This window comes from Anolis sagrei, chromosome 4 (assembly GCF_037176765.1).
Source record: "Anolis sagrei isolate rAnoSag1 chromosome 4, rAnoSag1.mat, whole genome shotgun sequence".
Taxonomy (NCBI): Eukaryota; Metazoa; Chordata; class Lepidosauria; order Squamata; family Dactyloidae; genus Anolis; species Anolis sagrei.
Window position 1 is genome coordinate 235,853,752 of NC_090024.1, and position 17,568 is coordinate 235,871,319.

The window sequence follows — 17,568 nt, forward strand, 5'->3', positions numbered from 1 at the left end:
TGTCTATTTTCATGTTATATGATTTTCTTCCATAGGTATATGTGGAAGTGTGAATGAACTTTTTATATAGCTGGAGTAGCTAATGTTCCGGATAGTACATCCAGGTCATTAGAGATTATGGGAGAGCCAACAGGGGGCATGTAAGTGGGTTGGGACCCATTATTAACCTGTTTTTCTTACACTGAAAATCAGTGGCAAATGGAAGTAGAGAACAGAAAAGAGGGGAGAGACTTTGCTATAACTATTGCACGCTTGGCAAATTTGTATATGTATACAGGGCAGATTGGGACTTGGGGAGGGTTAGTAAGGCATCTCCAATGATTGCAGACTTTGAATCTGCACAGATTCTAATAAGGTCTTAGTTTCTACTGTTTTTGTTTCCCTTTCCTCATTATCTGTAGCATGTTCCTTCCAAGGTCTCCCCTTGCGGGTCAGGGAGGCACGTAAAACAAGCAACCTTTGCTGCAAGTCCATTTTACGAGCTCTATTAGATTTCAAGCAAACAGGAAGTTTTCTTGCTCCCTCTTATTAGAGTTAGTTTTGTCTTCTCCAGAGATGAATCCCCTTCCTTCCCTTCTTAGAAACATGCAGTAGTCCAAGACTAAGGTGTATAGGTATGGGAAGCAGGTGAAGAGGAAAAAGATTGAATTTTCATTGTCTGTTTTGGCAAAGGAAATCTACCATTTGCTGAACTGTTACAGACTCATTCCCTTTGCTTGAATTCAAATGTTTGATTTCCTCCTAAGTGTCATCAAGTCATCTAGTAAGAATTTTAGATATTGCGATTTCTGTCTTACAAGGTCAAATGGAGAGACTGGCAAACCTATAGAGCTACTTGCAAACGAGAAGCCTTAATTCAGGGACTTTCACATCAGATGTCTTTGCTAAATGACTATTTTCTTTGTGGAGGACAGATAAAGAACGATATATGTTGGTCTCTTTTTTTCTTTGAAATACATTTTTCCCCATAGGAACAAATGAATAGAGTGTGCCCTCTGCATTTATGGGTTTCACTGTTGTGGACATTGACTATAGAGATGCAGTGGAAAACCTAGAGACTGCTAAATAAATGTTTTATACAGTTAAAACATGGGGTTTTATTTGCATATTTTCACTTTTATAGTTTTGTGTGTGTGTGTGTGTCAGAAGTGACTTGATAAATTGCAAGTCAATTCTGCTGTGAGAGAATTGGCTGTCTGAAACGACGTTAGCCAGGGAACACCCAGATGATTGATGTTTTACCATCCTGTGGAAGGCTTCTCTCACATCATAGAATCATAGAGTTGGAAGAGACCTCATGGGCCATCCAGTCCAACCCCCTGCCAAGAAGCAGGAATATTGTATTCAAAGGACCCCTGACAGATGGCCATCCAGCCTCTGTTTAAAAGCTTCCAAAGAAGGAGCCTCTACCACAAGCTAGAGCTCGATAGATGGGAGCTTACCCTGCTCTCCAGATTTGAACAGCCAACCTGTCAATTAACCAGACCTGCCGGCACAAGGGTTTACCCAGAGGTCCTTAAACGTTTTAAACAGAGGGCCAGATCACAGTCCCTCAAACTGTTGAAGGGCCAGATTATAATTTGAAAAAAACAAACATGAATGAATTCCTATGCACACTGTACATATCTTATTTGTAGCACAAAAAACACTTTAAAACAATCAATAATTAAAATAAAGAACAATTTTAATAAATATAAGCTTATTAGCATTTCAATGGAAAGTGTGGGCCTGCTTTTGGCTGATGAGATAGGATTGTTGTTGTTGTTGTTGTTGTGTGCTTTCAAGTAGTTTCAGACTTAGGTTGACCCTGAGCAAGGACCGGGTAAATGACCTTGGAGGGCTGTATCCAGCCCCCGGGCCTTAGTTTGAGGACCCCTGGTTTAACCCATTGCGCCACTGGGCATACCGTTTCTTTTATAATAATGATAAATAGTAATAAACTTAATTTGTATCCCACCCCCTTTCCCCGGGGGAACTTGGAGGGGCTCACAACAATATAAAACTAGCAAAATACATAATAATAGAAATATAAGAAATAAAAAAACAAATAATGAGCAATAAAACACAAAAAACACGAAAGATTAAGCAACATGATAATGTAACACAAGAGACCTCATCCATAAGTAAAATAAAGTGCATAATACTTATGCAGTGCCACCATTAAAACATCCCAACCACTGTCCTAGTAGATCCCATTAAAAATTCCCATGTATATCCTTCATCCTCTGATGGCAGGCATTTAGCCATTATCAAAGGCCTGTTTCCATAGCCATGTTTTCAGCTCTTTCCTGAAAATCAATATTGTAGGAGCTTGTCTAATCTCTCTGTGGTGGGTGTACTAGAGCCAGGGAACAACTACGGAAAAGGCCCTCTCCCTCGTTCCCACCAATGGTGCTTGTGATGGGGGTGGGACCATGAGAAGGGCCTCCCCAGCTGATCTTAAAGCCCGCACAAGTTCATAGGGAGAGATGTAGTCGTGCAAAGAGGTAGGACCCAAACCATATAGGACTTTGTAGATAATAACCTTCACTTTGAATTGGGCCCGGAAGCAGACCAGCAACCAATGAAGCTGCTTTAGAAGGGGGTTAGTATGTTCCCTACAATCCACCCCAGTCAGTGGTCTGGCTGCAGATCTTTGCACGAATTGCAGCTTCCAAACCATCTTCATTGGTAGCCCCACACAGAATGCATTGCAGTAATCCATGCGAGATATAACTTTTGTGAGGACCCTATGCCCCTAAACCCAGTGGATGTGAAGATCTGAGATAGAGATAGAGATAGAGATAGATAGATAGATAGATAGATAGATAGAGATAGATAGACAGACAGACAGACAGACAGATAGATGTGTCTCTCTGTGCTTAGATGAGTATAAAACAGAAAAACAGAATATCTGCCTGCTTGATAGAGGAAAGAGAATCCATGCCTTGGTTGATTGGCTAGTTTAATAGTAGAAAGATGTGGGAAATAAATACAAGGGAAGGAACTGAGGTTGACTCACTTGTTTCACCCACACATTCGTGGTCATCATTTGGTTCTTTTCATCCTAGAGAGAGAAAAAAACAAAAGAAGAGAGAAGAAAAGAAGAAACTAAATTATAATAAAATGTCAGTTGTCCCCAGATGCTCTAGAAATAGAAGCTTACGCTTCCGCCACCCTTTTTCTTTTTGCAAATCACCCATAATCTCTGCAATAAATATAGTTATGCATCAGCTAAAGAAAGCAGATGATATAGAAGCTTAGCATGAAACGTAATACATCTGCTTCTCAACAGTCAACATCATCAGTCCTGTTTGATTTTAACGCATTGTTGCACTGAAGCTAACAATCCTGTATCCCACTCTCTCCCAACTTGGTGCCCTCCAGATGTGTCTACAACACTCATCATTTATAGCAAGCTACATCACCATTCATATCCCATGAATGTTCTGCTAGCAGATAAGCGCACACATACATGTGTGCACACACACACATTTGACAAAATTGAACATCCTCCAGACATACTGAAAGGATTTAAATAACCTTTCACCTCCAGTGGTTCAGTCAATAGTCACACTAGACAGAGACAAGGAAGATGGGAGATGTAGTGTGATGTATCTGGAACATGCTAGCTTGGGGAGGGCTAAATGAGCAACTGTCACTGCTGGATCAATCAGACAGGGAGAAAAGCTTTGGTTGATAAGCCATCACTCCATCACATCTGTGACTCACTTCAGTCATTTTTCTAATTCAAAGCCACGGGGTCTGTAACCTTTAAGATTTACATTTCCAATTATATATGACCACAGACCCTGCTGGGCAGAAGCGATGGCAATTCCAGTCCAATAATATTTGTTTTCCCAATAATTTCCCTGGCCATGGCCTACATAAAGCATTGAAAATCTCTCAGAGATATATTGCTGCCTATGAGAAGGAACAATGAACAACTTCCAACTATCCTGAGCTGGAATTAATGTAAGGACATGGAGGGCAATATGTCATCATTGTAGAATCATAACACTGGACAAGACCACAAGAGCTATTCAGTCCAACCACTGGCCATGCAGAAATATGCAATCAAAGCACTTCCAATATATGGCCATCCAGCCTCAGTCTCAGACTCTCCAGAGATTCCACCACAATTTGAAGCAGCCTCTTCCACTGTCTAACACAATGTTTCTCAACCTTCCTATTGCTATGACCCCTTAATACAGTTTGCCATGTTGTGGTGACCCCCAACCTTAAAATTATTTTTGTTGCTACTTCATAACTGTAATTTCCCAATAATTTCCCTGGCCATGGCCTATATAAAGCAAAATCTCTGAGAGATATATTGCTGCCTATGAAGTAGCAACATAACTGTGAACCAACTAGGACATTAAGATCATCTGGGCAGGCCCTGCTCTCAGTCCCGCCTGCATCACAGGCATGCCTGGCGGGGACGAGAGACAGGGCCTTCTCAGTGGTGGCCCCTCGGCTGTGGAATGCCCTTCCTACAGATATCAGATCGGCCCCCTCCCTGTTAGCATTTCGGAGGAAGGTGAAAACCTGGCTGTTCGAACAAGCATTCGATTAAGCAGTGTAATTGAATATAGGAATACGGAATAATGGATGATGAATGAGATTGGATTCTGATTTTACTGATGAGACGCTAATGATTGTTACATTGATGTTTAATCGTTGATGATGCTACTGTTTTTAACTGTCCCATATTCGTTTTGTGATGTTTTTGCATTGAATTTTGCTGTTGTTAACCGCTTTGAGTCACCTGAAAGCTGAGAAAAGTGGTATATAAATGAAGTAAATAAATACACAATCATTTTCACTAGTGTTACAAATTGTAATGTAAATATCTGATATGCAGGATGAATTTTCATTCACTGAACCAAATTTGGCACAAATACCCAATACACCCAAATCTGAATACTGGTGGGGTTGGGGGATTGACTTTGTCATTTGGGAATTGTAGTTGCTGGGATTTTTAGTCAGCCTACAATCAAAGAGCATTCTGAACTCCACCAATGATGGAATTGTATTTCACCGACATTCAGAGAGCACTGGGAACACAAACAATGATGGATCTGGACCAAACTTGGCACAAATACTCAATACGCCCAAATGTGAATACTGGTGGAGTTTGGGAAAAAATAGACACTGACAAAATGGACCTAGTTGCTGGAATTTTTAGTTCACCTACAACCAAAGAGCATTCTGAACCCCACCAACGATAGAATTGGGCAACATTTCTCACATAGAACCCCCATGACCAACAGAAAATACTGTGTTTTCTGATGTCTTTGGTGACCCCTCTGTTACCCCCTGGCAACCCACCCAGGGGTCCTGACCCCAAGGTTGAGAAATGCTGGTCTAACAGTTCATACCATCAGGAAGATCTTCCCAGTGTTTAGGTGGAATCTCTTTTTCTATAATATGAATCCATTGCTTCATGTCCTAGCCTGATTTGGCTTGGTCTTCAATAGGACTTCCTTTCAAATGTTTAAATGTGGATAACATGTTACTTCTTAACTTTCTCTCCTCCAGTTCCTTGTCATTCTATTTGGAGTTCATGGTTTCCAGACTTTGGATCAAATTTGTAGGTGAGGCCAAATTAGGAGGGGTAGTTAATAACCCAAGAGAACAAGATCCACATCCAAAATGACCTTAACAGATTAGAGTTCATGGTTTCTAGACAATTAGACAAATCTGTATCTACACATTTGATAAGCATTACATTTATACCTTCATCCAAGTCATTGCTAAAGATGTTGTCTAGTACTGGGCACAAGATATAACCTTGTGGCACTTCTTTCCAGGATGAGAAAGAGCCATTGGTAAATATGTTCTGAACCTGATAGGTTAACTAATTTCAAATCTGCCTAACTATAGCATTGTCCAGCCCACATTTTACTGCACTGTTTGCAAGAAAAAAGGGGAAATGACTCTCCTGAAAAACTCCAGAATCAGCAACAGTAACCATCAATGTTTATAGTTCCCTGACCTTGGACTGGCTGTCACCTTCAGTTCTGTTGCACTTGTCAGCTTTGTTGATCTGGAAAACTTGTTGAATGACTTCTGGACTGACCGATGACCACTTACTTGCTTCTCCATTCATCTTGCTTTTCCTTAGGTCATCCATTTTTTGTGTCTGGTCTTATTACTTCATGGTTGTTCATCAAAGGCCCGACATTGCTTTGAGCTTGCGGTGAGGTAAGGCAATTTTTCTCTGCTCCAGGTCAGAGCTTACAGGGCAGTTACTCAAAATTTCACTCTTGGTCCTTCTAATACTAACCACTCCCAAATCGTGTGGTGGAATGGGGAAAAACTTTGTATGTGATATAACATAGAAAGGGGGAAAGGGCACCTTCTTCTAGCTACTGATGTTCTTAAATAATTGAGAGTCAGAAGGCTTTGATGATCTACAGCAAATCATCCCGAGATCCCACTCAAGCTTTGTTTCATTTGTAATTGAAATGAATTAATTTCTTCACTTGTTCCTACATGCATATTGCATTCATGTAAAACTCTCCAAAGCTTGGAAAATTCCTTCTGGAGCAACTGCTCTCCCTCCCCTGGAATGCACAGTCATCTTCAAAAATTTATCCCTGCCCACAACAAAACTTTTCCAAACTTCCTTGTTTTCCATTCATGTATCTTGGAGGTTACTGTTACAAAGATTAGGCATTCTGTTTTGGAAAGCTTTTTGTTAAGCTAATAGCTCTTAATTGTTTATTCAAGATCAAACCATTCCAAAATATTATTCTTTGCAAGAGTGGCACCTCACCACAGTAGGTTGTTGGTTGGAAACTCTATCCTATCACCCTCCTGCTGTTAGGATTGCAACTAGGCTCCGAGGAAACAGAAAATCTATACACATAATAAAATGAAAAATGTGTATGTGGCAGAGGTGTCAGTTTACACAGACAGGCTCTCACCTCCATAAACAGGCCATAGTTCGAAGTGCTGAGAAGTCTCCAAAGGCACTCCTCCAACCGACATTGCAGGTTAGAGTGGACGCCATGAACATGCAGCCCACGTCCTCCCCAAACACTATGGCCCACCACTCAAAGACTGCTTTTATTCGGGGAGAATTTTATCCTAGATTTAACATGTTTTTTCCACCACAGGCAGGCATCCCAGGGTCTCTTGTGTGAAATTTGCATGACCCCGCCTACGGCCTGTCCCTTAACACTTTTCTACCCTTTCCTATTGCACAGAACAAACACTGAAGAATTGATCATCAACTGAACAGACTGGAGGGGTTTGGTGGACTGACTCAATAGGATGGAATTTATAGTTCACCCTGCATCAAGGCAGAGCACTGTGACCCTCTTCGATAATGGACCTGAAACATATTTGGTACGCAGAACCCCCATGACCAAGTTTGGGGAAAATGACCTTGATTTAGAGGAGTTGTAATTCACCTACATCCAGAGAGCACTGTGAAGCCAACCAACAATGGATCTGGACCAAACTTGCCACATATGATGGGACTTGGAGTACCTTCACTCACTTCTAATGACCTGCATCCCGAGAGCACTCAATCCAACTGACAAGGGATCTGGACCACACTTGGTACACAGACCCAACATGACCAACTGTAAATACAGGCAGGATTTGAGGGTGACTGGCCTTGGCATATGGGAGTTGTAGTTCATACTTATCCAGAGAGCACTGAACCCAGTCAATGAAAGATTTGGACCAAACTTGGCACACAGACCCAACATGGCCAACTATGCATACAGGCCTGGTTTGGGATGGATTCACCCATTATTGTGGAAATTGTAGTTCACCCACATCGTTATGTATTTTCTAATGGGAGCATTCATAAAAAGTGAAATCAAATATGGCTTTTTTCCTAATAAAAAGTGTTACTAATTAACTAAATTATATTATTATTATTATTATTATTATTATTAACTTTATTTGTACCCCGCTAGCATCTCCCGAAGGACTCGATGCGGCTTACACGGGCCGAAGCCACAAAACACAATACAATAGAAAACATAACACAGCAATAAACAAAGCAAATCAAACAATTAAGCAAAATAACCACAATGACAATACATCAAGACACTATTAAAACTGGTTCGGCCGGCGCAATGGGGTACAGGGTTAAAAGTGCTGAGATGGCAGGAGGAACGTAGGATTAAAAGTGCGGTGTGCAGCAGCATTAGTTGTGCTAAAGTGCATCTAGGACTTGGGATGGGGGTTCCTAATCTGCGAAGGCACATCGGAACAGCCAAGTTTTTAGGTTCCTTCTGAAAACTGCCAGAGTAGGGGCCTGACGAAGCTCTTTTGGAAGGGCATTCCAAAGTCGGGGGGCCGCCACAGAGAAGGCCCTGTCCCGCGTCCCCACCAAGCGCGCTTGCGACGTAGGTGGGATAACGAGCAGGGCCTCCCCAGATGACCGGAGCGAGCGTGTGGGTTCGTAGATGGAAATGCGGTCACGCAGGTAGGGTGGTCCCAAACCGTTCAGGGCTTTGTAGGTGAGCACCTGCACCTTGAATTGGGCTCGGAAAATAAATGGCAGCCAGTGGAGCTCCTTGAACAAGAGGGTTGACCTCTCTTGATAATGAGCTCCAGTTAGCATCCTGGCTGCTGCCCGCTGGACCAATTGTAGTTTCCGAGCCGTCTTCAAGGGCAGCCCCACGTAGAGCGCATTGCAGTAATCCATTCTAGAGGTGACCAAGGCGTGGACCACCCCGGCCAGATCCGCCTTCACGAGGTACGGTCGCAGCTGGCGCACAAGTCTCAGTTGTGAAAAGGCCCTCCCGGATACCGCCGACACCTGAGCCTCAAGTGTAAGCGAAGAATCCAAGAGGACTCCCAAACTGCGGACCTGTGGCTTCAGGGGGAGTGTAACCCCGTCCAACACAGGTTGCCACCCTATACCCCGATCCGGTTTACGATCGACCAGGAGGACCTCTGTCTTGTCGGGATTGATCTTCAGCTTGTTCTTCCTCATCCAGATCGACACAGCGGCCAGGCACTCGTCCAGCACCCGAGAAGCCTCCTTGGAATTAGGTGGAAAGGAGTAGTAGAGTTGTGTGTCATCCGCATAGAGATGGCACCCAACTCCAAAACTCCGGATGACCTCTCCCAGCGGTTTCATGTAGATGTTGAAGAGCATGGGTGACAAGATAGATCCTTGCGGGACCCCACAGGTCAAAGGCCAGGGGTCCGAGCAGGCGTCTCCCAGCTTCACCAACTGGGTACGTCCCTCCAGGAAGGACCGGAGCCACGACAGAACCGTGCCCCCAAGGCCCATCCCAGAGAGACGACCCAGGAGGATACCTAACACCCCAAAACAAACTATGCCTTTTTCAAATAACCCAGGCACTGTCAGGTACCCAAGCTAGTCATGAAATAAATAACAGATTAGTGGTGCTAGGTGAAGATTATCCCAGGTTGTGAGATTTCAGAACCAAAACTTGAGACCTCAGGATGATCCCTTGTGATGTCACAAAGGTAAGTCCCTGAAGATATTACAAGGATACTGTTACAAAAAGCAATCTGTCCTGTTGACATTACTCTTGATACATTAAGCATCAACCACAGCTGCACAGAGTGAAGGATTCATATACATCAGGCATGAGAAAACTCTGGCCCTCCACATGTTTTGGACTGCAACTCCCAGAAATCACAATAGGAATTGAGGGAGTTGAAGTTCAAAACACCTGAAAGGCCAAAGTTTGCCCCTGTCTGATATACATGCATATTTCAAGACAGTGCTCTTGCTCTGAGATTCCTCTTCCTTCCACTGAGAAGTAAAGGGGGCATTCCCTGAGATTTAGAATGAAGTCCTGAGATATCATCCCTCCTAACGAAAAACATCTGGAGCATGAGCCCTGTCTGACCTCTCTGCTATACTACAGAAGAAAAGCTCTGATAATTACCAAATGCTGTCAGACAATAAAACAACATGATGTGATATTCTAACCTAACATTAAACAGAATAGCACGTCATTCACAAATACTGGCAGATGTGCCTAAGGTTTTCTAAAACCATTTTCTGGGTTTCCCTTGGGTTTTCAAAGCTTACTAAAAGTTCCTCAATTATGAAAAGAATTACTGAAATAATGTCTTCCTCATTACAACTGATCTTCCTCTGCTCTGAGGCATTATGAAGGAATTTGGGGGATATTCCAGAATAATTCTCTGCAATGGAGGATTTACTTGGCACACACAGAGGAACCTTGGCAGACACTGTGGAAAGTCAGAAGTCCAAAAACCCACATTGTTTTAACACAACGTTTTCAGGATTATCCAGTACTGAACATCATTATTTGATAGCTTTCCAATCCATCCAAGATTCAACTACTGGATATCAAAGAGCGAAACGAAATACCCCTAAGTTGACACATAAAAATGTTTTTCTTAAGATATCTGCTTATCAAAGAAACATCTGCCAAATGTTCAGCCCATCCAAAAAAGAGAAGATGGGAGGCAATACACTTCATCTGCAGTTAGAACTCAAGTCAGAAATGTGTCCAAAGCATGTCAGATGATATCCCTCAAGGTGCAACTCACTGGCAAGCATCACTATTATCTCTCAGTTTAATCCAGAATTAATAAGATAGAAAATTGGAATGACAGGTCCAAGGAAGTGCATTGCAGAGGTCAAGAGTTAGTACTTGCGCTGCTTCGTTGTGGCTGCTACAAGCTTCTTTTTCTTGGATTATCCTGAAGGTGCTTCAGGGAGCACAATGGTACTCCATTGCCTAAACAGCCACGGTTGTTTGTCAAACCTGAAGCCCTTGGCTTCATTTAGAAAGTTGGATGGCCATATGTCCTACTATAGAGAAAACAGCCCCCTAAACAACTCTCTCTAACCCTTCAGAAGAGTTGGGACCTGTCATGGGTGAAAGGCAGGATAAAAAGTAAATAACGAAATACAAATACAAGCTTCCAAATACCCTACTAACCCTTAGTGGCTGGAGATTGCATTAAGCATGAACGTGACTCATCTGGTCACCAACTTCCACATTAGGATAAGCTGTGCTATATTTCTATGTATATATAGATCTCACGTATAAGTCAAGGGCAGGTGTTGGGGCCAAAATTATGGATTTTGACACGACCCATGGATAAGTCAAGGTCATTCCATGGAAAGGGGAAAAAACAATGCCACTTCAAGGGGCCAGTTGTCTTGGATTTCCCTGCTGCCATTTTTACACTCAGATATTCAAAGAGGCTTTTTGCAACTCTGCTCAGGGAAGGGAATGGATCCCTTTTTAAGAAGAGTTCAGGCAGAGTACCCCCACTGATGTGGAAGGGAGAGCCAGGTATTTCATTGATTTTTTAACTAAAATTCTAGACTTATACATAACTACAAACATTAAATTGCACTTCTTCACCTCACCACATAGAACCATAAAGTTGAACGAGACCCCAAGGATCATCCAGTCCAACCCCACTTTGCCACGGAGGAACATACAATTAAAGCACTCCCAACAGATGGCCATCCTGCCTCTGTTTAAATAATTGCTGTCACACAACCAAATTTCACCATGTGCAATGTCCAACAATTGAATCTGGGTGTGACACACATGTAAAACACAAAACAAAATACAGAGCATGCGTAAGAGACCCCCCCCCCCCCAACACACACACACACACACTGAAAACACTAGCAGGATACCTACCGTTGCCATTATTTCAAAGTATGCAACTTTGCATATAAAATCAGCATATGTACACTTAACACATATCTGTGTCCTCTTTTTCACACTATATTTTTCTTTTGGGGGCAATTGTCTAATTGGCCATCATTTCCAGAAAAAACAAACAACCAATACAGCCTTTCTATCTGGCTTGTCTAGGCTGATACAGCATTTTGTTGGGGATGCAACACCTTGTCATATAATCTCCCGAATTTGCTGAGCTCAGTCTAAGCAACTTTGCCTCCACTGTGATAACTGAGGCATACCCTTCCACCTTTCACAGATGAAGACAGAGACAACTATTTTGACACTGAAGATCACTTTGCAAACATTTCTCCCCCCGCTGATACCTGTCACTGATGGGTCTCCTCCATCTGCTCTATGCAGCATTCCTCTGTCGTACAACAGACTGCCTCCCATCAGTGGAAATGCATCAAGGCAATTTTATTCATTTTATTCATGAACACTTTCTAGCACTTTTCATTTTAAAAATATCCAAAGCAAAGTAAAATAGCACCACAGTCAACTCTCCACATTGACAGTTTTAACTTTTGCAGATCTGATTATTTGTGATTGGATTGATATGGTCTGTTATTGGGGCTCCTGGGGGCATAGTGGGTCAAACCGATGAGCTTCTGAACTTGCTAACCAAAAGGCTGCAGGTTCAAATCCAGGGAGCAGCATGAGCTCTTGCTGTCAGCCCCAGCTTCTGCCAACCTAGCAGTTCAAATACATGCAGATATGAGTAGATCAATAGGTACCGTTCCGGCAGGAAGGCAGCAGCACTTCATACAGTCATGTGGCCACATCACCTTGGAGTTGTCTACGGATAATGCTGGCTCTTTGGCTTAGAAATGGAGATGAGCAGACACGACTGGACTTAATGTCAATAAAAAACCTTTACCTGGAGAACAAGCCCTATGAGGAGTGGCTTAAGGAGCTGGGCATATTTAGCCTGAAGAAGAGAAGGCTGAGAGGGGATATGATAGCCATGTATAAATATGTGAGAGGAAGCCACAGGGAGGAGGGAGCAAGCTTGTTTTCTGCTTCCCTGGAGACTAGGACGCGGAACAATGGCTTCAAACTACAACAGAGGAGATTCCATCTGAACATGAGGAAGAACTTCCTGACTGTGAGAGCCGTTCAGCAGTGGAATTCTCTGCCCCGGAGTGTGGTGGAGGCTCCTTCTTTGGAAGCTTTTAAACAGGGGCTGGATGGCCATCTGTCAGGGGTGATTTGAATGCAATATTCCTGCTTCTTGGCAGAATGGGGTTGGACTGGATGGCCCATGAGGTCTCTTCCAACTCTTTGATTCTATGATTCTATGATTTACCTAGGAATCTCCAAGTTCTATATGCAACTCTATGTCAATGTCTGGAAGACCTAGAGTTTCCTAGAGAGGTGTTCCATTAGGTGAGAATTCAAGTGGGTTTTCTCACTTTTGTGGTTATCCTGGGCCCTATATCCCAGCAAATGTGGAGGGCTGACTGTAATTTCAAAAAATAATAATAAATGAGAGATGGAAAATGCATGATCCTGCAGATATTGTCAGACTGCAATTCCCACGATCCATCACTATTACTTATGTCTGCAAGGAGTGATGAGTACTGCAGTCCAACAACATCTCAAAAGCCATGTATTTCTGACCCCTTATATCCACTCAAGATATGACTAAGAATGTGGAAATCTCTTCACCTTGAAGGCTACATTTCTCTGAGTCCCATCTGCCTTTTCTTCCCAACTGTGTTTCACATCAGGTTGCAATTTTTTCTCCCACAAAATGTTTTATCTTCTCTTCTAATACCTTTAGGCTAAAGCTGAAATTAAATAATATTTTGACAACAAGCCCCAGACTTTCAACTTTACTACATCTCACTGTCCTCTCTACATCTTTGCCCATGCAGGTTGGGGGATTCTGGCAGCTGCAGTCTTAAAAAAGGCAACATTTCCTAATTCTCTTTGAACTTTGCTCGAGCTTTGCATTTTTACACATTGTTCTCTACCTGTGTGAAATCTCCTAAGAGATACTGCTGAACACATTGATCCAGTGAAAGTTACTTCACTTGCTTAATTGAAAAGTGCTACTCACTTTAGCCCAATGTATTTCTTCCAGCAGGGAACAAAGATATTTCAACTAAAGTCTGGGGGATGAATTGTTGGTATTCATTTGTTTTAGCCAAATGTGATGGATCCCGCTTATTTGTTTGTGCTAGTATCACATTTTTTACTTTTTTTCCTGCTGGAGGGAGCTTATGGTGTGAAAAAAATCCTTCCAAGTTGTTACATAGAATCATAGAATCAAAGAGTTGGAAGAGACCTCATGGGCCATCCAGTCCAACCCCCTGCCAGGAAGCAGGAATATTGCATTCAAATCACCCCTGACAGATGGCCATCCAGCCTCTGTTTAAACGCTTTCAAAGAAGGAGCCTCCATCACACTCCGGGGCAGAGAGTTCCACTGCTGAACGGCTCTCACAGTCAGGAAGTTCTTCCTCATGTTCAGATGGAATCTCCTCTCTTGTAGTTTGAAGCCATTGTTTCGTGTCCTAGTCTCCAGGGAAGCGGAAAACAAGCTTGCTCCCTCCTCCCTGTGGCTTCCTCTCACATATTTATACATGGCTATCATATTTCCTCTCAGCCTTCTCTTCTTCAGGCTAAACATGCCCAGCTCCTTAAGCCACTCCTCATAGGGCTTGTTCTCCAGACCCTTGATCATTTTAGTCGCCCTCCTCTGGACACATCCCAACTTTTCAATATTTCTCTTGAATTGTGGTGCCCAGAATTTCCACTTCCAGACTGTTGGACAATTATTGCATGAAGGCCACAATGTCATTTGTTCAAGGCTTGACAGAGCAATTATTTGCAAACTTTAAAAAATATTTCTCTTCAAGCATATCAAAAAGCAAGAGGAAAATGTACATGCAAATCAGGTTTTGCTATTATTCTTTCTCTTCCTTCTCTTCCTGTTACAAGTAAATCTCTCCTTGTCTTAAACCCCTTCCATTGACATGATCTAGGGCTCTTCCACACAGCCATATAACCCAAAATATCAAGGCAAAAAATACCATAATATCTGCTTTGAACTGGGTTATCGAGTCCACATTGCAATATATTCCAGTTCAATTAGAAAATGTAGGATTTCACTCAGCTGTGCGGAAGAGGCTTTAGTGTTGTGTTTAAGCTTCTAGTCATAGATTCATAGAGTTGGAAGAGGCCCTGTAAGCCTTTAAATCTAACCGCCTTCTCAAAGCAGGATCTCCAGCTGAAGTTGAATGGATTCAGTACATCCTATTATTGGGTAGGATTGAAATATCAGCCCTTCTGTATCTCCCACATGATACACACAGCTTTGAAACTAAGCAGGAAGGCAAACAGACAACAAACAAGAGCTTTGGTCAAAGGAACCGCCAAGTCCAATCACTACTTTCAATCCAATCTACTTACAACACTGCTTGAGATGGATAAAGGTTCATTTCAAGTATCAATACTTTATAGAACTTCAGAGTGATAAAGGCAAAGTGTACATAGCAATATCTAATGTATACATGGTAATCCCTATCTGAGGTCTATGGGAACAGAATGTATCTAGACAGAGCTTGTTTGTTGTCTAACAGGATGTTCTCGCCGTCTAGTACTATATGTAACTATAACTTCTGGTTGTTGTTCCTGGGTACACAATACTATAGGAATATCATTTATCACGTAACACAAATGACAGGGTGCAACAAACTGTCCATAGAGAGATGTCAGCTACTTTCAAACTGGAGTTCATCAGACTCACTTAAATAGATCAGCATATAGCTTTCAGGAAAGGATTGATGCACATAAGGGACAACATTTAAAACAGTTGGTAGCACAAATGCATAATTTGAAAGATGTTCCAGTCAAAACAGCACTCGCTTCGGCCAAACAAAATGCTGCCAGTGTGCCGTTTGCATACCTATGCAGCATCTGGTCAATTTTAAACCCGTCTGACCAATGTCTCTATCTCCTCCTATTTAATTTAACATAAAGTAACAGACGGTTAGGTCTGCGTCCATTTACATTAATTGGCATCTAACTGAGCAGCAAGCTGGAGGGTTCCTCCCTCTCCTTGCTGGGAGAAAAAACATTTCCACCCAACTATGAAATCCAAAGGGAAACAAGTCCTGAAAATCCAGCTGCTTTTTAGTATTCTGTGACACACTGGGATGATCTGAATTCACTGCAGATATCAAGTTCTGGCAGTGGCAAGTGGATGCCTAAATGCATAATCTGGTACTAGCAGCCATAATGATAGCTGTGAATCACTCCATAGCTTTTTCCCCCCACAGTCCTCCTATTTTTCTCTTCTATTCTGGAAGTGGTCATCCAAATAAATAACTTTTCTAAGCTTGGCTCCCCCGATCATTAAGAAGCAAACTATGGCAAAGATTCAATATCAGGTTGATAGAGTGAAAAATGTGTTTAGCAGTTCAGCAATTTAAAGAGCTTGGAGAAAGGAAAGGAAAGGTATCTTACCCCATTGTAAGATAGAAAAGTTATTCAAGGAGGTAATCTAAGCTAATACATCTTTGATGGTCAAGACAGGACTCACAGGAAGAAGAAGAGATGGAAAAACATACCTAAGAGTGGGTTGTTGTAGGTTTTTTCGGGCTATACGGCCATGGTCTAGAGGCATTCTCTCCTGACGTTTCGCCTGCATCTATGGCAAGCATCCTCAGAGGTAGTGAGGTCTGTTGGAACTAGGAAAAGGGGTTTATATATCTGTGGAAAGACCAGGGTGGGACAAAGGACTCTTGTCTGCTGGAGCTAGGTGTGAATGTTTCAACTGACCACCTTGATTAGCATACAATGGCCTGACTGTGCCTGGAGCAATCTTTTGTTGAGAGGTGATTAGAGGCCCTTGTTTGTTTCCTCTCTGTTGTTGTGCTGTTGCAATTTTAGAGTTTTTTAATAATGGTAGCCAGATTTTGTTCATTTCATGGTTTCCTCCTTTCTGTTGAAATTGTCCACATACTTGTGGATTTCAATGGCTTCTCTGTGTAGTCTGACATGGTGGTTGTTGGAGTAGTCCAGCATTTCTGTGTTCTCAAATAATATGCTGTGTCCAGGCTGGTTCATCAGGTGCTCTGCTATGGCTGATTTCTCTGGTTGAAATAGTCTGCAGTGCCTTTCATGTTCCTTGATTCGTCTTTGGGCACTGTGTTTGGTGGTCCCTCTGTAGACTTGTCCACAGCTGCATGGTACACGGTAGACTCCTGCAGAAGTGAGAGGATCCCTCTTGTCCTTTGCTGAACATAGCATTTGTTGGATTTTCTTGGTGGGTCTGTAGATAGTTTGTGTGTTATGTTTCCTCATCAGCTTCTCTATGCGGTCAGTGGTTCCCTTGCTGTATGGCAAGAACACTTTTCCTCTGGGTGGATCTTCGTCTTTATTCTTGTGGCTTGTTCTCAGTCTTGCAGAAGAGGAAGGACATCTAATCACCTCTCAACATCTAATCACCTCCTTTTCCTAGTTCCAACAGACCTCACTACCTCTGAGGATGCTTGCCATAGATTCAGGCGAAACGTCAGGAGAGAATGCCTCTAGACCATGGCCATATAGTCCAAAAAAAACCTACAACAACCCAGTGATTCTGGCCATGAAAGCCTTCAACAATACATACCTAAGAGTGTCAATTTACATCACAGAAAGGTCAGAATAGGTTGACAAAAAGGGAGAATGCTTCAGGCCACTCAGACTAACTAACCCTATTACTCTATTGCCCACTGTGAGGCACTCTTTACTCTTCACTGCTCAGTATTGTTGCATTTCCAACAGAGTGTTCAATCAACATACTTTCCATGGGGTCTGGGAATGCAGAGGTGGACAAACAGGCAACAGTTCAAAGCAATTGTCCAGGCACACTCATGCTAGCCTGGCCTAAATTACTATTTAAAGAGGGA

At 42.5% G+C, this 17,568-nt stretch overlaps 1 protein-coding gene across 1 annotated transcript in view; it reads right to left on the reverse strand.

Moving 5' to 3' along the window:
* CHRNA4 (cholinergic receptor nicotinic alpha 4 subunit) overlaps positions 1-17,568 on the reverse strand; it is a 127,923-nt gene that overhangs the window by 79,311 nt on the left and 31,044 nt on the right. The window contains exon 3 of the mRNA XM_060771945.2: positions 3,002-3,046. Coding sequence (XP_060627928.2) covers positions 3,002-3,046 — 45 coding nt within the window. The remainder of the gene's footprint in view (positions 1-3,001; positions 3,047-17,568) is intronic.